General features: G+C 45.6%; 2 protein-coding genes across 6 annotated transcripts in view; one reads left to right on the top strand and one right to left on the bottom strand.

Moving 5' to 3' along the window:
* Window positions 1–21,261, bottom strand: part of LOC144178660 (tropomodulin-like) — a 129,174-nt gene that overhangs the window by 9,953 nt on the left and 97,960 nt on the right. For all 4 annotated transcript variants that reach the window (XM_077706666.1, XM_077706667.1, XM_077706669.1 and 1 more), the window contains 7 exons: window positions 15,865–16,024; window positions 14,112–14,243; window positions 12,296–12,385; window positions 11,745–11,875; window positions 9,923–10,030; window positions 7,010–7,153; window positions 1,695–1,842 (listed from right to left, as the gene is read on the bottom strand). In XM_077706666.1, the coding sequence (XP_077562792.1) occupies window positions 1,695–1,842; window positions 7,010–7,153; window positions 9,923–10,030; window positions 11,745–11,875; window positions 12,296–12,385; window positions 14,112–14,243; window positions 15,865–16,024 (913 nt within the window). The remainder of the gene's footprint in view (window positions 1–1,694; window positions 1,843–7,009; window positions 7,154–9,922; window positions 10,031–11,744; window positions 11,876–12,295; window positions 12,386–14,111; window positions 14,244–15,864; window positions 16,025–21,261) is intronic.
* LOC144178658 (uncharacterized) lies at window positions 17,520–20,768 on the top strand. Of its 2 annotated transcripts, XM_077706664.1 has the most exons (2): window positions 17,520–17,695; window positions 18,293–20,767. In XM_077706664.1, exon 2 carries the CDS (start codon window positions 18,297–18,299, stop codon window positions 20,367–20,369), a length of 2,073 nt encoding a protein of 690 aa, XP_077562790.1. In that variant the 5' UTR covers window positions 17,520–17,695; window positions 18,293–18,296; the 3' UTR covers window positions 20,370–20,767. The 2 variants fall into 2 exon arrangements, with proteins under 2 accessions (XP_077562790.1, XP_077562791.1); XM_077706665.1 differs by lacking the exon at window positions 17,520–17,695 and having other exon boundaries at window positions 17,832–20,768.

Here is a 21,261-nt window from a genome sequence, read left to right as displayed (position 1 = left end):
AGGCTAACCACAGGCCTCATTAGGTGTACGAGAAACGACTACAACATGTCGAAATAGGCGATCTAAATCATCGATCACCGGTAATCGATTTGAATAGGCGTGGTATTGAAAGAGTTAAGGCATGGCTGAGTGCCATGCTTTACGTAAACAAACAGCCTGAGTTTGTTCACAGCACTTCACCGAAGATGATTTCTTCGATTCGGTGGCAAACTTGTAACTCCGCCCTTGGTGCCACTGTGATTGTGTTTCGGATGCATAATACGTCTCCGCGAAGCCGTACGGGAACCGGGGGGCACCACAGACAAGTCCCCACACCATTCATCAGCCATTATGTGCAATCAAACAGCACGAAGCAGGCAGCAAGTCAGCACAACACGAAAAAACGCACGTGTAGCACGAGTATCGGCGACCGGCGTTACCCTTAAAATGGCGTCGAAAGGAGGGTTCACTTTCTCTCCGACAGAGGGCAGCACTTTTGCATAAGGCCTATAGCACTAACCAGATTTTGCAACATCGTAGAGAAATCGCCGGAAACTGGCTGGAGAGCACCACTGCCGTATCAGTTTTCATTAATACAGTGTAGACCGCTTATAATGTATGTCATGGGAGCTGCAAAAATCCGCACTATAAGCGGTACTGCACTACAAACAAAACATGCGTGAACCCAACCACATCACATTCAATCATTCTTTGTTTATCATCACTCAAACGAAGGCCTCTCAAAAACAGCAGCGCGGTCTTTATTTCATCTTTTTTTTTTCTGCATCAGACGCTACTGCAGAGTTTACAAGCTGCTGCAAGGTCTTACAAACTGCGAGCGCGGCTTTAACTTCTTTGTGTTTCTGTTTTCAGGGAACACGTCTGTTTCTTTGTGTCTACGAACCCGCGGGACAACGTGATAAGAACGCAAGTGTGATTTTCTCTTCGTTTTTAATTCTTTTTTTCCCACTCCAGCTCGCGTTTGCCATGCCTAAGGCGGTTGCATTGCTTATCAGCACACCGTACAGGCAGGGAAAACCTTCGGCATCGCGGCTCGCTATCTCCAGATGTTCGAAAAGGAAAAGGGCGGCTGCTTCGCTGCACAACGTTATAATAAAAACAACTTACCGTGCGAGGTGGGGTGGGGAATGGGGGGAAAAAGAGGGGCTCACTATCTTCCGAGGTGCATCAAGCAAGGACAGTTGTGGTTACCACGTGCGTGCAAACGAAACACGCGAACTAAAGGGTGCCTATTTTTATTAGAGGAGTGCAGGGAGCACGCGCTGCGTTGGATGGCCGATTCAGTCTTTTTCATTCTTTCTCGCAACCCTAAAACGCTGCGCCGGTCATTCAGCGGACCCGCCAAGAAACCACACTATAAACAGTATTGTGCTTCGGGCAACCGCATTATAAGCGGTGAGCTTATGTGCGGACTTCCTCAGAGGCCTACCGGTGGCCAGGAAAACCCAAGTTATGTCTGTCCCGCACTATAAGTGGCTACATTATAAATGGTCTACACTGTATCTGGTCCTTTTTTTTTTTTTTTTTTGAAGTTTGTGATAAAATTGGTGTCAATGTTTTTACGACAAAGCAACCTTTCTAATGGACCAATCTTGCATTTTGTCTGTATGGCCCCTTTGACACCTGCCACTGCGGCAGGCACAAGCCACAACAACAGGGCCCTGGTTTCCACTAGCAATGCAAGGAGGACTCACAGCGGTCGTAGTTGTTCTGCAGATGCTGAGTGACCCTCATGCGCGCGTCGGGAACGTCGAACGAGATGCCCAGCCGCAGCAGGTGCCGGTTCTTCTCCACCAGTCGGGCAATCTCCATCTCGATCTTGTTCCCCAGGATGCTGGGCCTCTGCAGAGAGTAGGCAAGGCAGTGCACAATCCAACCGCTTTCATGCGCAACCAAACACGCGACAGACACCACACACTGCGTTTTCTCCAATAGCATAAAAATTGGCTACCTTTTTGGTGTCTTGCTTATATGCATTTAAAAATCTGATAGCTGGTCTTAAAACAACTTCTTTTAATTTTCAAGTAAACTTTGTGAAACCTGTCAGACTTGCTGCTTTTCCCCCGCTGATTTCGAATATGCCATTACTTTTCAGTTTGTCAATTAGTTCCCAAGATAATTAGAGATAATTAGCCATTTTTGGTCAAACAATAGACAAAACAGTGTTGGTCACAAAAACGTCAGCTTTATATTTTCCATTACTATGAACCCTGGTGAACGCAATAATCGAGGCAGTTTTTTTGATGCATTGCTTAGAACTCATTTTACAGCTCATGAAACTTCAGCATTTAAAATGGGCACTCAAAATGGTTCCTTGCCCCTGGTGCCATCAAGGTTTAATGAGCGGTAAAATTATTTTTAAGAGAAGCATCAAAAACTGCTTCTATTATTGCATTCACCAGGGTTCATAATATTGGAAAATATAAAGATTACAGTTTTGTGACTAACACTGTTTTGTCTATTGTTTGATCAAAAATGGCTAATTATCTCTAATTATCTTGGGAACTAATTGACCAACTGAAAAGTAATGGCATATTCGAAATCAGTGGGGGGGAAAGCAGCAAGGCTGACAAGTTTGACAAAGTTTATTGAAAATTAAAGGAAGTTGTTTTAACTCTTTCGCTACCGCGCCTATCAAAATCGATCAATTTGATCGATACTTTTGGGAGCCCCTTTTCATACCGTTCTAGGCGTTTCTCAAACAAGTAAAGTTGTTCGGAGTTAGATCAGAAAATGGCCTTTCAAAATCAGTTTTGTTTTCATTTTTGCTACGGAAACCGGATTTTTGACACTCTTTTGAAACACCTGGGTGTGGAAAAGAGGTGTGGTCATCGCGCGTCACTGCTACCAACGAAGAATGCGTGCAACTCGTAATTACTCTGCACCAGCGCTTGTTTTTTGCTATCAGGGCGTGAATGGGGAACTAGCAAACGATTTTCAATCGTCAGGTCATCGCGCGTCACTGCTACCAACGAAGAATGCGTGCAACTCGTAATTACTCTGCACCAGCGCTTGTTTTTTGCTATCAGGGCGTGAATGGGGAACTAGCAAACTATTTTCAATCGTCAGGTTCGCACTCTGACAGTAATAATCCCAGAAATCGGCTGAAAATGTCAAGCAGTGCCTGGTTGCAAAGCTACTTCATGATTTTAGGCAGTTTTATTTCCTTTGCGCACGTTGTTCTAAGTACTGTGGTAGTTCTACTTACCCCAGGACCACTCGCAAACAGTTAAGAACAGTTTCGGTTTCGTTTCTGCATCGCGAAATTCATATTTAGCACTACTACGCAGTTACCCAACTTCAAGGCTACCTGCCATGGCCACTGGAGCGTCCGCGACTGATCCTCGAACAAAGCACGGCGCTCCTGATTTCCCCCACCCTAACCCGATTTCTGCGATAAGAACTTCAGATGCAAGTCAAAAGATCACACCCAGTCGCCAGATATCTGTTCCGCCGAGGACAGCACTTCAAACCGGCCTTACACTGCCAGCTGTTCGACTTCCAGTTTCGTTTCCATGCGAGGGTATATCCGGGTGTCTAATGTTGCTGCTTAGTTGAACTGTCTATTCGGACGGAGCCTCCGATTAGTTTTTGTAATGTTTCATTTGCAAAAAGGTTAGGTGGCGCTGCAATAGAGGAGGCTCGTTGTGCTGATCTTTTTCATCGCGCAACTGCTACTCAGCCAAAGATCGCAGGGCACGATTCCAGCTCATCGTACCTCATTTTTGCGAGCAAGGCTACAATTGCGAGTAAGAAGATGATAATAAAGCTCAGCTTTATGTTTTGAGAGATAACTGACCGTGAACGACAACAAGCATCAGCCACGGCGTTCCGTTTTCAACTCCATGCATGTTTTTTTCCGCATCGCGTGCTAGTCCCAAATATTGTGCTCGCTGTAAATGAAAAGTCAGCCATTGACATGATGTTTTTACGTTATGTGGGGGCGAATTGGTGCCTCTGATAATGACAAACAGCCAGGTTTATTCCAGGAAACCACCTGACATTGCACATTTTGAATTGGAGGTTGGGCTTCACCGCATGACATGAGCACCGTGCATGCAAACATTTTTTTTTTATATCTGACCAACTGTTCTGCGCAAGTCGATATTTTTTCTAGGGCGTGTTTTTGAAATGTTTCCCTACAAAATGTATATTCTAATTTTTTTCTACTACCGGTGGTTTGATAAACACAACTCCTTTTTTATCATTTTTTTCGACAACTTGACAAAAATTTTGATTTTGATATTTTTTTTTACAACTATGATATATAAAACCTTTAAAAAACTGGTGTTATTGGAAAGGCCGTTAAATAATCTGCATTTTGTGTTCCTGCAATTAGTGCCTAACCAATTTTTTAGCAGGAGAAAAAAATGTTTTCTTGGACCCTTAAAATTAGTCAATTTTCCGGTGGTAGCGAAAGAGTTAAGAACCTGGAAGCGGTGGTGGTGTACCATTTTCCCTGCTGTAGCGGTACACTGACAAACCACATCCTCTACGATAGTGCCTTCTGGCAAAATTTTTAGCAATGAAAGCAAACATTCTTGCCATTCCATAAGCACAGCTTCAGTTTTGTAGCATAGGGCAGTGGCAGAGTGCAAGAGTCTTGCAGGTTGGAGGGCTCAAGTTTGAACATCGAGGAGTTCTTTTTTTTTTTTTCAATTAATTCTTACAAGCCTTGATACCATATATATTTACATAGCATAACATGCACCTAATGTGCATTTTCTCCAGACACGACCATATGGCATCTTTTAAGCTGGTCCAAGCATGCATGGAACACCAGTACACAAATGTGCAGGGTTCTTTCTCTAAATAGATTTTTGTGCAGTTCTACGTCACACATACATAGCATAACATACACTTTATATGTGATGTCTGGCCTAGCACCGCAGTTTTGTAGGGTCGATAATGCGCATGCGAGCGTGACAAATAAGAGGCCTGCGCCAGCCCCCTAGGTTTGATCTCGAAAGGCCACACTCAGACAAACATGTGGCAATAAACCACGGTTGCCCCTGCAAACTTGCCTGCTCCTTTGCACGAACCACATAACCCGACAATTGGAGACGAAGGAGGGACCTGAAGGCATTGTTCTTCAGTTTGGAAGGCAAGTGTTTCCGAAGTTCGCGTGGGGAAGAAGACTGCTTTTGCAAAGTGCAAAGCCAGTGGACTGTCATCATGAATGGAGCCAAGGCAGTTGGGATAAACTTCGTTGGGCGACTGGCCCAGCTGGAACCTTTCGACGAGTACACCAATGATTGGACTTGGTACGAAGAGCTGCCTACGTCGTTCCCGATTGTCAACTGTGTACCAGGCAGCAGCAAGGTACTACACATTATCTTAAAAGCATTATCGGTCCCAAGACCCACGACAGTTGAAGTCATTAACAGCCACGGAACTGTCTTCTACGGAGAGTTTCGAAGTCCCCAGGAAAGTTTTAAGCAAGCATTTATCCCCAAAGCCGTCCGTCATTGGAAAGTGGGCTAAGTCCGTGTCAACAAGAAGGCGAGTCCTTGTCGAGTTATGTTGCTGAGCTTTGTAAACTGTCACAAACGTGCGAGTTTGGAATTGCCCTTGACGAGTGCCTTGTTCGAGACGGCTTCGTGTGTGGCTTGGTATGAGAAGACATTCAGCAAGTGCTTTTCCCAGAAGCTAGCAAGCCGACGTTCCAGAAAGCAGTGGAGCGGGCTCTTGCCACGAAAGCGGCTCAGCAGAGTGCTGCTGAAGCAAAGGGGAAGCGACAGTCGGCGACGTGCCCAAGGTGCAAGCTGAGTCGCAGAAAGCAGGCAAAAGCTGTTCTCGCTGTGGTTCGCCAAAGCACAGAAGTCAAGCGTGCCGCACTTTGATGCAATATGGTTCAACTGTGACAACAAAGGTCATATCCAGAGAGCCTGCCAAAGCAGTGGTGAGACTCTTTCCAAGAAAAATATGGTGAAAAAGAACATGAAGATGCTGACGGTTGTGTCGTGGAAAGCATCGACCCTCAGACTAAACGGCGTGTCGGCAGCTCTGCATGACCCTGTCACCGCACAGACGACCATCAACAGCGTGAACATCGAGCTGGACTTGGGAGCTGGCGTTCCTGTCATGCCAACAACACAGTTCCATCAGCTTTTTCCTACAGCTGTTCTAGAGCCCACTACAGTTAAACTTCATACCTACACAGGAGCACTGGTACGCCCCCAGGGTATCTTTTCGGCCTACGTACAGCATGGTGACCAATCTACAAGTCTTCCGCTGTACGTCGTAGACCACGAGACCTCCTTTAGTGTGCCAGAACTAGCTTTGGTCCTCTGGTGGCCATGTGCTTGTATGGGATACGACTTCACAAAATGAATTGCCAGCCACACAACCAGCCATATCTGTGCCAGCTTTGCATTCACATGCCACTTGTGCATGAGCCATTTCCTTTGTACAGAGGGCATGGGTTTTGCCTGTAAGTGCACTCTGTTACACCGCATTTCAACACAGGGCTAAAGTAGATTAACCCCATTCTGTGAATTATTATACTGACTGAGACAACAATAACCCTTGAAACCTTAAACCTGGTCCTTCCCTACCACCTCTGCACTCCACATACACACCACTCGACATCCCCTGTTGCTAGTAGCCATGAATGCTGCTCCAGCATCACAAAGCTCCGCATAAGCAGGCTGACTGGTGATGCTCCCCACAGAACATTGTTGAATAAGATCAACCTACCTGTGCTCCCCAAAACACAAATGGTCACCACTGCTCAGCCCTACAAGCATTTTTCCCAACGACAATAGGGACTCAAACTCATCGAACCACTAAGCCCACATCGAACGTAGAACCTTTTAAAACTTCCCAAGCTCAGCAAGCCTGCCACCCACTTGGATGGCCTAAGCAGACAAATTCCCACCATTGGCAACTGCAAAAATTTCAATGCTTCTCTCCTCTCTGTCCCTGCGGGCAAATAGTGAGCAGCTTGGCCCTGGCAGCCATGAAGGCACTCTTTTGAAAAGTGTTCAGCCTGTGAGGGACGGCCCACCTGGTTGCATGCCCTGAGCTCCTCGAGAGATTGCTGCGCATTGGTGGCCTCCACAAGGTCCTTGAGGGTGGGCCCGCTGATGTAGTTGGACTCCACGTTAAGGGACTTCAGCGTCTTGTTCTGCCGGATGGCTTCAATGAGGCGCTGCACAACACACGGCAGGAGGGCACTTTTAAAACTCCGGGGAAAAAAAAAGAACAAATGCTTCCTCTTTTGCAATCTTTTTCACTCTATTGCGAGTTAACCCCACAGCGCCAAGCGTATCAAATTTGATACGCGGTATTTGAGACGCCTGAAAGCGATGATAAATTGCATTAAGCTAAGACCAAAGCCCGGAGTATTGTTTTTGATACCCTGACAAAGTTTCCTCATGTGAGTAGTTAGAAAAGCGCTGGCGAAGGCCTGCTGGAAGCTCGAGAAAAATGACCACACCTGGGAGCTCGCACAATGGCATCCCACCGGCATCATTTTACTCGAAAAACAGTGAGTATTTTATTCTTTCGTCCTAAATTTTTGACCATTTTCATCTTCAAGGCCTTTCAATCACACACCATTCCTTCAGGTGCTCCACTGCCATTTGTCACTCATTTTCTCGTTCTGGTATTTCCTATTCTGGAGTTTCAGGTTCTGTAAACCTGTCCTTGAACTCCAACGGAAAGTGCCGTCAGTGTGTCATGTTAGTTCTGTTTTCTTTATTATGGCTTTGAATGTGGTTGACACTGCACATTTGTAAGCTGCGCTTGGGAGTAGCAGAGTGCTGCTGCTTAGTATTCCAGAGAGATGGCGAACCTTTCGCCAAAGACTGGGAACTCGGGTTTATGCGAGGGCGAGGCAAGCCAGGGAAGGGGAAATTGGCTGTGCTCAGCTCTTTTGCAGCAGAGCCTATTGAAATTCAGTATACAATTTGAAGAATCAGTGCACAATTTCTGACTGACAATTTCAATAGAAAATTTCGTTGCGTTCAAGGTGCTCAATACAAGTAATGCTATCCAGTGTTCAGCTTAGGAAATGCTGTTTCGAAAGCAGTTGTCATTTTTGCAGCAAGAACATGATTTCTTAAGAAAATTTGCACACCATGAAGTGTAAAAATAAGGTGTGGCAGCCGCTAGCTGCTGCTTTGGCAAAACAAGAAAAAATAGCATTTCACTTTTGTGATTATGGCACCAACAGTGAATGCGGACATGGCATTCAATCGCTGTATTTATGCTCGACAACATAACAGTTAACAAAGACAATGGTAGTCAGCCAAACATAGCAGCTGTCTGCTGGTCCAGTTTTACTTTGGCTTCAAGGGGATTAATGAGCCATTGCATGCACTGCCAGAGGGCTCATTCTCGTCCTAATACTATTGGGCCAATTTTTACAGAAATAATACGTTTCAATTTCGTTTTTGTAGTGCAAATTTGATATTTGGCCCTGCTACTCAGTCACCTAACTGTAAGCTGCTTGATCATGAGACTCACAACTCTTAACGTGCCAGCATTTTATTTCTCTTATATTGGACCTAGCTTCGAAGTCAGCAGCTTAACAGCCAGTTGTCGCATAGCAGTTCAGACAGTGAGATAACCAATCATTTCATATTGGTTTGGAACGCCAGCACTTCTTCCCTGCCAATTATTTTAACAGCAGAGCTGTTTAAGCTCTTAATTGTGCCGTCAGTGAACAGAAAAAATACCAAGAAACTAACTAGCACATGTGAACATGCGTCTTCATGAGGGCGCCCGGCAGCATGTACCCACTTGGGGGATTGGCCCAGAATCGGGAGTCGGGAGGGCTAATGCGCCCGCTACACAAAACCGTAAAGTAGAAACTTAAAAGCATTTCAATGAAGAAAGAGCATATATAATCACAAGTGATAATTGGTAAAAAAATTCGGAAGTAAATATTGGAACGAAACAATGAGCTTTGCGTCTTGTGAGAGCTCACGGCAGCACATACCCATATGGGGGATTGGCCAGGAATCGGGAGTAAGAAGGGCTAATACGCCTGCCGACAAAATGACTATTGTCTGCTCCCAACATCCCTTGCTCTGCGTTGCTAGGGGCAACCACATGCGCTCATAAAACTTTCATTCGCCGTGGTGACGGCGGCAGAACTTTCTCCGACTGTGCCGTGTACATGGGGGGTGGATGGGGCAACCAAAGAAGATTGAGACCGCTTGAAGAAGACGCGGCTCATCAGGAAGTGCGCCACGCTGGCAGGCAAAAATGCAATCGCCCAGAAGAAGAAGAAGAAGAAGTAGTGCAGGTCTTCAACAGCGCGGGAGTGTTTGATGAACACTCTGCGGCGGCGGACGATGAAGTATATGAAGGTTTTTGAAACGCTTACATACTATACTTTGCATTTGATTTGATCTAATGCTGATGAGCGCCACGGTTCTCAGCGACTTATATGACACCCATCGAGTTTAGCTCAGTGAGACGAGCACAGCTCTGCTGAGGCATCAGGCTTGCACCGTTGTGCAAGCTGGCTTTGATTTTTTTTTTTTCAGCTCCATTCCCTCACGAGCATTTCTGGAAGTCCAGTAGAAGTTGTAAGTACAGCATTTCATTCTCATAAAGTTCAAAACAGCTTCATTGTTGCTGCTTTGGAAAGAACCTATTCACCAAACCATCTTTACAGAGATTCAGCTTATTGGTAAAATTGTGCAGGCCTTGGCTCTAAACACACCAGAACCTAATTTCTGCACTGGGGGCTCTAAGAGAGGGTAACAAATAGACCAGACATCTACACATAGCAGATCAGCATGCAACATGCACTGCTAGCTGCAAGCACCTGTGCCTCCAACAATGGTGCTGGAACAATACATAGCGTAATATAGCTAGTCCTTCACAGCTTTTAAGGCAATGTGTCGTGAAACCTTTCTCTTAAAAGAGAGCGAAACAGAAAAATGCGCGACTAGGGGTTACTCACCTTGACTAAGCTGTCAGTGAGATCAACATTTGCTAGGGAAAGGGTCTCGAGGTGCGTATTCTTCTTGAGGCCTTCAAAGAGCTTCTTGAAATCATCTCGCCGAATATTCTGAAAAAGGCAGACCAAGTGCTCACGATCCCGGTATCAGTCAAGACAAACCCTGTACCGCAAGCCTGCCAGAGACGTGCATGGAAGAAAAGAATTTCAGACGTGACGCAACCTTATTAGGACTCGTGAAACAATCTTGCATCAACCGACATCGTATTTGGTTGCACAGTGCATTATTGATGCATAATACTACATAATTTACCTGCAATAATACACGCACATAACAGCAATACCACTACAGCACATTAAAGGGGCCCTGAAACGCTTTTCTGAATGAAGTAAGCTTGTGCAATCTTGAAGCTGCATCACACAGACATTTAAACGAAATGTTACTTTTTTTGCAAACAGCAGAAAGCTCTAATGATTGATTCTGCAAGGTTTACCACCCCGTTCCTGCATTTATTTAGATCACAGCCACCTTTTTCCACAATTATGCGTTATCGCTGCATTTACACATCACGAGGCAGAGATCCTTGCTATTGGTCACCATCTGCCGCACACTTTCAGTAGAGCACAAGCATTGTCCTAACATTGTCTGCTCTTTGTCAATGCCAACACATTTCCTTATCAGCATTGCCCACAAGATGCCTCCATCTTCTTATGTGAATGAAAGTTTATCCCCCTTTTTTAAGGACATCTCATCATACAACATCTATCTGCACATCCAAACACATATCAGAAAAACTTCATGTGCTGACTCCACCGATGGATGTTTTGAAGGCTAAAGCCATACTGGATGGAATGCAACGAACAACAAGACCACTGAAATTAAACCCAAGTGCTCATCAGCACAGCACATGCTGGTTTTTGTCTAGGCCTCTTTAATTAAAAAAAAACTTGCTGAAATTGTTCGCACATGAGGCCACAATAACATTGACTTGTGAAAGCAATCAATTCTTTGCTCTTGTCTTCCGTCTACCCCATTTGAGGTCAGAACTGGCGTGTTGGTGTTGGCCTTCAGTAAGAAGTGACGAGGAGGGGGGGTCTGACGACGAGCTGGGGGCCGCATAATACTGCCCCACGAACGCATGCTGCAGACCCCTGCTTTAGAGTGTGGGGTTAGGGCATTCCCCACAACCCCTGACAGCTAGCTCCCCCACGCAGATGCTTTTTCACAACTGCAAGTTCACATCCATGAGTTGAGCAACTCAGTTCACTCCCAAACCTGGGCTGAATGAGTTGCACTACACAAATGACATCCACTAACACAGTTCAGCACAAAGGCTCTAAAGGCTACACACACGCTACTGGCCAAGCAGTTAGCCGTTTCTCTTTATTGATCATAGGCCAGTCTGGACCATACTGGACATCATCTGGCTGCTGTTCAGGGTCAAAGAACGCACAATCAAGTCTAATTAGCCACTTGATTTTTTTATTGCCATTGTGAAGTGCCTTGCCTAAGACTGCTAGAGAGCAATTCAATGTCAAAAGCCAATTAAAAACAGTCTTGATTCACAGGACTGCCAGCTCGTGAGAATGGTTCATAACGTTAAATCACAGCATACGCCTGACATCACTGTCACTAGCCTGCTTGTCTCATCTCCAGGCAAGGCAGCAGCCAGTTGGGGTCCACTCTGGCATGCAAAATGTTTTTTTTATTTTAATCTGCTACAAGGTATCACAAGGACAAGCACACGACCTCAATGTTCCATCACACCAGCCAGCAAGCTGCTCTAGTTCCTTTAAACACAATGTTAAAAGACGTGCGCCTCACCTTAATGTTGTTCCAGTTGAGTGTAGTGAGAGACGGATCGTCGTTTGCTACTTTTTCAGCAGTCTGATGGGTGTTGGTGTCATTGTCTGGCTCCATCGGCATGGGCTTTGGCATGGATGCCTTCACAAGGGCTGCAAGGAATCATCACAGACAGGCGCAAAAATAGTGTTTAGTCTTGTTATTTTGAAGTCAACTGCAAGCTACGCAGCATGGTTCTGCCTTTTGGACAGTCGAAGTCTTGCTAGCTACTACGCAGCAGAAATCCTCAACAGCTATTTTCGCATCCTGCACTTGGTGACAGTCAACGCAGCATTTCTTTATGTGAGACATGAGCATTGTCACTGCTTCCGTCTTATTTTAACCTTATTTTAAAAATATAAGCATTTATGAATTTGAAATTGGAATAACATCAGTTAATAAGAGGTGACAACATGCATTTTAGGCACAAGCATAGCTTTAGGATAAAGTGTTCGACAAACATCTGTAACGGCTCATGACTTGAACAAGCAACACTGAAAATGGGTAGTGCGGTAAATAACAAAAATTCTCACAATCGAATTTAGATCCGGGTCGCTGTCTTCGGTTGGTCACAGAATTGTGATACTGGTCCTGACTAAGCATACTGTGCAGACCAAGAATGGCTGGAAGAAGAAGGAGAAACAGAGTGGCACGACATCAGGACGGCATCAATAGAGTGCAAGAAACTCTGCAAAAGACCTCTAGGGTGCAATGTCCAGGTCTTTAAGCACAGTTTCCCTCCCTCAGTTAGTCTTCTCTTGCCGAGGACGAAAGTATCGCCAAAAAAGTTGCCGTTCCGTTCCACTCAACGTGAAAGCTGTCAGAAGTGCAGATCAGTGATTCGTTGTAATGCGCTGTAGCGCTGTTATCGGCTCACTGCTACCACCCAATGCAATTCAAATTTCCTGCCTCCGCAGTGCTCGCGTGCCCCCTGCCTGAAACTGCGCCAGCGGGAGTTCTGCTCTTTCTGTGCTTGCTTTTCCTCCTGCATGTGCCAGCGTTGCACTGCACTTTTTTCGCTCACTATCGTAAAAACCAACCCAACGAGTGTTCCTAACTAAATGAATGCAGGCACTGCCAGTTAATTACGTATATTTTGCCTCAAATGTACCTGCAGTTTTTTTTTGCACTAAATAACGGAAATGTGAATGACAAGCGCTAGCCTTTCGCGAGTTTCGAACGCTTATGATTATTTAAACCGCGTGGTTTTCGAAGCCTCTGAAGGACGCCCTACAACGGGTACGCCGGGCTCTGTTTGGGTCCGTTATCTCGCTGCGCCACCTGATTCCGGCAGTCGCTTGACATCGAGCGTTACAGCGAGCTACGACAACAAGGCGAGCCCCTAAAGTGCTCGGCACTTAAAACAGCCACATGTAAAAGCTGCAGAAATATGGCCTTCCACTAAATCACTTCAAGTTGCCACCAGGACGCCAGCTCATCTGCTACTAAGCCTCTTTTCTCACCTCAGTTCTTGAAAGAAGTCGTTGCTACAGCTGAAACATTGCCTTGTCCAAATAACACTCGTGCCAGTTTTAACACAAATTTTAATCAAGTAATTTATACAGTGAGAAAAACAAAAAAGCCCCTAATTGGAAACCCCATGTGTCTAATCATGGTACATGACTGGCTGATGTTAACCAAATGTTGCGGTTCACCTGCATAAAATGTTGGGCCCTGTTGCCGAAATGTCCCAACAAAAATAATGTTTTGTGGACTGCCTTGCTTCACGGCCAATGCTACATGCCTACATTCATTCCACACTGTAAGCCCCAACACTGAAAGCAGAATCGTCACTTCCACATGCAGAAAGTACATCCTGGTAGCTACAGGTACGCTCATTTGCCCTGTGGACAAGCCCGCTATGGTCACTTATTCAGGATTTGGTTAGCACCACTGGATCCATGAATCAGCATACTGTTTAAATTTGCAGACTATGTCACTTTTGCTTGCTTTTTTAAGTTGCTTCCTGCATCTAAAGGCTCGCCCCTTGCACATTTGTGGCCTTTCTGCACAATATCTTGAAGCCATAAAAAGGACATTGTGTTGATTGATTGATTGATTGACTGACTGACTGACTGACTGACTGACTGACTGACTGACTGACTGACTGACTGATTGATTGATTGATTGATTGATCGATTGTAGGGTTTTAACGCACCGATGCAACGCAGGCGATAAGGCGCACCGTAGTAGAAATGCTCTGGATTAATTTTGGCCTCCTGGGGATCTTTAATGTGCGCCAAAATCTCCCACACAAAGGCACTTTGGCTTTTCACCTCCATCAGAAAAGCGGAAGAATGTTGTGTGTTAATGTATTCCCCAGAGAATAAAACGGACGAAGTGCCCAACCTGCCAGGTCCACCAGCTCCGACTCATTTGCTGTGTTCAGTGCCGACTCGTAGTCCTCTCCAATGTCCAGCTCCACCTCGACATCGTCGTCTTGTTTCGCCTTGGGCTGGACACGTGGCATAAACACCTTTCCTGGGAAACAGAACAGCCAGAAAAAAAGATTGAAACAAAACATTTTTTTAAAGACCGCATGTAATCTCTAGCATCAATTGGCAATGACTAGGGATGGGCGAATATTCGGTATTGTCGAATATTCGATCGAATAGCTCTCTATTCGTTATTCACTTCGATCCGAATGCAGGCATTCGATATTTTCGAATTATTCGATGCTCCCGAATAGGCAGCTAAAAGCCAAGCTTTTTGGTCAAGCTTTCCGAGAGTTACCCCAGGCTTGGCTCAAGACCCACCAACGCGGACATTTCTATTATCAGTGCCGGCACTGCCGAGTTGCTGCCTTGCCTAGAGGTTCGACGAAGCTCTCGGCCGCCAGCACACTTTAGGTTAAAAAAAAAGGCGGCACTGAAACGACACCGCTCCGAACATAGCGGCACCAAGCCAGCAGACTTGTACAGGCCGCCATTTTGAATAGGCATGCCGCCATTTTGAATAGGCTCGCTCAGTGCGGCAGTACACCGCACTAAGCGAGCCTATTCAAAATGGCGGCCAGCCACTTGCGCTTTGCTTGGCTACGGCCGAGGATTACTAGTGGCTACAATACTTCTTTTTTAGCGGAGCTGCACCTAGAGCAACTGCTGCTAGAGCAACTGCTGCACCTAGAGCATGTGGCGCAGCAGGCATTTCTTCATGAAAACTTGTGAATACAGCAAAGGAAAGCTGTGTGTAAGATTTTGCAATAAATGTTCAACTGGTAATAGTTTTACACAATGCTGTGCCTACGTGAGTTCTAATTATTAGAAAAAATTGTGTACATTAGTCAGGTCACAAGTTGCTCATTTGTCTTTGTGATTTGCAATGTGTACTATTCGAACTATTCAATTCGAAATTATTCGACCAAACCACTATTCGCTTCGAATTCGCTTCGAACCTCAAAATCTATATTCGCCCATCCCTAGCAATGACTAGAGAAGGTCTCATTTTTTCTCACAAAACCAGCTGCTAGTATTCTGTGCTGCAATGCTGAGGAACCATTAAAGACAAATTCAGTTTGTTTTAATAAAGAGGCACGTTGTTTTGGTTTCAGTTAATTTTCTAGGCACTTCTGCTAGCTGCCGTTTTGGTTTTGTGGTGACTTAATTTACTGTACCTTTAACACTACAATTTCAGTGTTCAGCTTAATCAACCTGCAGGTGGTGACTTCTATGGGGGAATGAGAGGCTTGGAAAAACACAACCGTGTAACTACACCAAGAACCTTGTTCACTAAAAAATTAAAGAATCTGCACTTTTTGGACATAACAGTATTTCTATGTTCGTCCTCTTTGGTCTGCTCTTGGCAGTTTCTATGACTCCCACCTGACACACAGCTACTGCCAACAAATACTTTGCTCAATAACTTCGGTACTTCCTCTTTGCACATGCCTGCATGCACACACAGTTCAACCAATACCACATACGAGACGACTAGGTCGATATAAATAAAAGAGCAGCACAATTCCCCCCCACCTTACATCAACTCCCTGAAGCCTCCACATATAAACAGAATCGCTTTGAAGTGGCAACATGATTGCCTCATCTTTCTGAACAGAGGCTAGCCAAGCCAATCGCCAATGTCTCCCCCACCCCCACCCCCTCACCTCTCTTTGCTCCCGCCTGGAATGGCTTAGCTTCGGGCCAGTCTTCCTGCTCCCGTGCAAACTTTTCGAGGAACTGCAGCAGGTGACGCCGGTTCAGTGGGCCTGTCGGCTTCTTCTTGGTCTGCGTTCGACATCGCTCCGAGGGGGGTATCAGGGAATCCTGCAACGCAAAATCATGAAATAAGTCAAGTTGGCTGGACTGGGCGTGTCACACGGCAATGAAAAGTTTGCAAATGCTACGTTGTCTTCGAAGTATATGCATTTGCAAAGTTCACGAATGAGCGTAACAGGAATTGAAGCCCACTGCGTGCAAAAGAACAGCAAAAAGAATTTTACTGTACATTTTTTTGCGAAATGTGACGCTTTCTCTCTTGCATCAATAAGATGAGTGTACAGATTATCCAGAACACCATTTTATACATTTTTTTATTTGCTATCACGAAAAGCAGCTCGATATAAATTTCCGAGAAGTCTTGGCAAAATTGCATTGTTTGCAATGGGAAAAATTTTGGCTGCTACGAACGGACCTCCGCGGCCCAGCGGAAGATACGAGTGAGCCGGTGAGACACCTGAAGTGTCAGAGCTGTCCTGACCGCCGAGTGAGAGAGCAAGCAGCGGCGACGTATGGGGCTCTCTCTCCTCGTCGTTACTCTTTCTCCCAGACATATGGGAACTTCTTTCTCTTTGTCACTCTAAAGTTTTCTTTTCTCTCCTTTCCCTATTGCCGCGAGTGGCCTAACTGCTGTTGTGCGAGCACGCGTGGCGCACTGCGTCTACTGCGGCCGTGCACCTTCGACAAGCGAAACCCGGCATGCCCTTGACGTGTCGCGGCGCGCAGTGAGCTTGGGCACCGTGAATGAAGAGGCAAGTGCCAAGCTTTACCCGCTCCAGAAAGGTCTGCTCGGTGACACGGAGGTCAAGCAAAAGCAGAAAAACAGCAGATTTCTTCCTACGTAAGTGCTCTTGTTTATTCCAAGAAAAACAAATGAAAACGTTATTTTCCTGCCCAATTTTTGGTTTGTGTTGGTTCATATACGATTTTCAGATGGTACGAATATTTGTTTGAGATTCGTATCATTGACATTCCAAAAAAATATGGCTAGTTTTTTTTTTTTTTTTTTAGCTAGAAAGTGCTGATATGCCATGCAACCCGTTTGAGCAGTATGGAATTGGCTAGCCCATACATACTTCTTGTTCAAGAAGTATTTCAACTTTTGTCCAGGCAGCTGAATCAAGTGACAGGCGGATAGACACACAGAACAAAAAGGTATTTAGGCAGCCCACAAAAGGCTATTGTTATTCTTTCCTGCCTGTGGCGGTTGTTCTTTTAATGAAGGTGAAAAACAAAAATGCCCATGTGTCTGAATTGTCATTTATGTGTCTGAATCGTCATTTCCCAATGGCACTTACAGTACTTGTGTTTATGTGCATTCTACAATCACAGAGTACCTATCAAATATGTGGTTTATATAGTAAAAGTCCACCTAGAAGCGTAGCTTATTTAGTGGCTCTAAGTACAACCTTCAGTTCGATAAAAAGAGAAACAGCTTGAGTTATGGGTCACACAGCAGGTTAAAGGCGTGTGCGTTTTTTTGTTATTGCTTCGACAGCATTCTTCAATTACCAGCTTTAACGAGTAGGGGAGAGTCGGGAGGTTTGGGACGGTTGGAGGAATGGGACAGCTCGTTTATCTCTCCAGGAGTTAGTTCAAACACGTTCATCGGCTGCTCACGAGATGGCGCTAGCATACCGATAGCCTGGCTGTAATGGTGGCCGTCTTCAGCGGATGGAGCTTTCTCTGACTACAACTCTCGTTTTTCACGTGTCAAAAGTAAGTATCCGCTTACTCAATTACACCTCTCTCAATTTTAAACCGCCCTGCCTATGCTGATACCAATTTTTCTTCGAAAACAGGCGTTAGGGTCGTACATCGTGCAATAACAAGTTTAGCCCTAACAAGAGAATTTTCGCCATTGAATGTATTTTTCGTTGGGCACACCACCTGGGGAGGAATGGGACATTTGAGTCGCGGGTGGAATGGGACAGTGTCCCATTCCTCCCCACCATACGGCTGGTGCTGTGTCTAGCGAATAAGCTCCAATGCTGTGCCGCTTTAGTTCCGAAAGCAGTTATTTGTTTATTTGTTATTTAAAGTGTACAAATGCTTGGTGCCGTGATGTTAAATAACATACAGGCTGTTTCTGCGACAGTTGACGTTAAGACGCGCTAAACCAACGGGGCATCATAAAATGCAATGTTTCTCCACTAAAAAGGTGTGATTACTGAACACATTTGCGAGAAGCCCGGAATACGCACGTGAATAGTATGAAGCAATAGGAGTGCTGTTACGTGCATGCAAGGACGTTAAGCGTGCTTGGTGTGCGTGAATATTTACATTTGCCAATTTTTGATTCATTTTCATTTTCAGGAAGATGCCGCGGGTTTACAAGAGGAAGCATCCCGACAGAGCTCAAACATCGAACAATTTGATCCTGGATGCTGTGAGATTGGTGTGCGATGAAAAGAAAAGTATAAGAGACGTAGCAGAATCTTTTGAAATATCAAAATCATCGCTTGGCCGAGCAGTGAAGAAGTACAGAGAATGCGGTGACACAGGTGGCATCATGTTCAAGTCCAATTTGGTCTGCGGAATGGTCTTCACAACAGAAGATGAAGTACTCTTGAAAGAATATTTGCTGAAAGCAAGCAAAATGCACTATGGGCTTACGAGAATGCAAGTCCGTTCACTGGCGTACGAGTTTGCAACAGCCTTAAACCGGAAGTGCCCGGCGTCATGGGAACAGAACAAGGTAGCTGGAAGAGACTGGTTTATGGGCTTTATGGACCGCCATCCCGAGCTATCGCTTCGATCGCCAGAAGCGACCAGTCTGGGTCGGGCAACAAGCTTCAATAAGAACAACGTCGATGCTTTCCTTTCAAACCTGAAAAGTGTCTACGACCGATACAAGCTAACTCCGGACCGCATCTACAATTGTGATGAAACGGGCTTCACAACTGCACACAACCCACCAAAGGTAGTAGCAGCACGTGGAGAAAAGCAAATCGGTCAGGTCACATCCGCAGAACGCGGCGAACTGGTGACTGTTTTGTGCACTGTTAATGCCATCGGAAACGCCCTGCCACCAGTGTTCATTTTTCCACGCGTGAGGTTTAAAGATTTTTTTCTGAAAGGCGCCCCGGCAGGAAGCCTCGGTTTGGCAAGCAAGTCGGGATGGATGTCCAGCGAACTGTTTTTGTTGGCATTAGAACACACTGTGAGACATACGAAGTGCTCGAAGGAGGAACCAATTCTCTTAATTCTCGACAATCACGAAAGCCATGTGAGCATCAACACCATCAACAAGGCCAAAGAGAGCGGAGTCATTCTTCTGACCTTTCCCCCACACTGTAGCCACCGCCTGCAGCCACTGGATGTGTCCGTGTACGGACCATTTAAATCTCGGTACAACGCTGCTTGCAATGATTGGCTCATAAATAACCCCGGGAAGACCATCTCCATCCACAATGTTGCACAACTAGTTGGATCCGCCTACGTATTAACGGTGACACAAAAGAACATAATCTCGGGCTTTCAGAAAACTGGAATTTGGCCTTTCAATAGCGAGCCCTTCACTTCGGATGACTACATGATGTCATCAGTCACTGACAGACCCGAAACGTCCGTAAGCGGAGAGGTGTCACGACAGACGGCCACCATCACCGAGAAAACGGACAGCGCAAGCCGACTGGAAAGTGATTTGAACTTTGAGACAAACGGCCATGGAGCTCGCAACGTCTCTACAGATGTCTTCCCACCTACTGTCGGCAACGCAGCCTCGACGTCAACTGCATCTCCCAGCCGGATTGTTCCAAGTGACCTAAGGCCCTACCCTAAGGCTGCACCGCGTAAGACAGGGCAAAAAGGAAGGAAGAAAGGTAGGACAAAAGTCCTTACGGATACACCCGAGAAGCATGCGATTGAACAAGAAGCTGCAGAGAGGCTGGCACGACAGAGTCTGAAAAAAAGAGCGCTTATCACAGCTAAGACTGTCGCCACTACCCGCCCAAAAAAGAAACGGCGACTTCAGAAGGAGTTCAGTTCCTCAAGTGAAGACGACACTGTTGCCATTGCATTTGATGATTCAGACAGTGACATGTCGGGTTCCGATAATGAGAGGCGGGACATTTCTGAGGCCGATTGCCCAAACGAAACTTTTCAAGTGAAAAAAGGCGATTTTGTCCTCGTCAGATTTGGTAAGAAAAAATCTGACGTTTATTACACGGGTAGAGTCGAAAGTAGTGACAATATTGACGTCATTGTCCAGTTCCTCCGAAAGAAAGAAGAGAGCTCAAAGTTTTACTTTCCTCCGCAGAAAGATATAGGGACTGTGCCAATGACGGATATTGTGATGAAGCTGCCAGGGCCAAAAACTATTGGGGGAACGAAGCGCCTGCAAGCTTGCTTCAAGTTTGATGTGGAACTATCGGCTTTTAATGTCCGCTGAAGACGTTGGGACCGATACTTTACTGGCGTCCCATTCCTCCCAAAGGATGTCCCACTCCACCCGAAGGGACGGGTGGAATGGGACAGATTTTAGCTGTTAGAAATTATTTTTTTGCAGTGGCGCTAGAAGTGGCAGTAGCCCGTGTTTCTCAGAATTTGCGCATCTTGTTCCGACTTGTACTATAATCCATCAACCATCTTTTTGCGTTCAAAATAAACAAAACTAAAAATGCATTTGTGAAAAGTGTCCCATTCCTCCCGACTCTCCCCTACATTAAAGGGGCCATGCAAACAAAATGCAAGTTTGTTTCATTCGAAAGATTTGGCGTTTTGTGGTGCCACCAGTGCCTGCCCGGCAGCAAGCAACACTTTACTCAATGAGAAATAAAACAATTTGAGCCAAAATTTTGATTCTCCCGCTTCATCGTGTGTTTCGCAACGTTTGCGATGACGTCTCCTGAGCAGGTGTTCAAGTAAATGTCAGTGCGCAGCTTAGTTGGCAGAAAACTGCGAAACGTCTTGTTTACCGTAATTCCTCCATGATGGCGCCCCCATACCACTCAGGACAGCGTCCACACTCGCTTTGTTTCTGACGTATTTGCACCTGGCTTGTTCTTGTTACAGTTGGTAGTAATCGTTTCATGAGACATTGAGTACGCTCGACAAACAGGGTCACGTAAGGCCGGGTGCAGAGTGTTGCTGCAACTGTCGTAATAACTTTAAAGAATGACGTCATTTCATGTCTCAGCCAACCGAACTGCGTGACACACCACCTTTTAACGCCCATAGATCACGATATGGCTTTTGCGTCGGTAGTCTGAACATAGCCTAAAACAATGTTGCTAACACCAGTCAGCCAGTGTCGTATGAGACAACCCCAAAGCACCACACTG

This window comes from Haemaphysalis longicornis, unplaced genomic scaffold (genome assembly GCF_048455015.1).
Source record: "Haemaphysalis longicornis isolate Haplotype H1 unplaced genomic scaffold, Haemaphysalis longicornis Haplotype H1 scaffold_4, whole genome shotgun sequence".
NCBI classification, from domain to species: domain Eukaryota; kingdom Metazoa; phylum Arthropoda; class Arachnida; order Ixodida; family Ixodidae; genus Haemaphysalis; species Haemaphysalis longicornis.
This window is presented reverse-complemented; position numbering and strand designations above follow the sequence as displayed.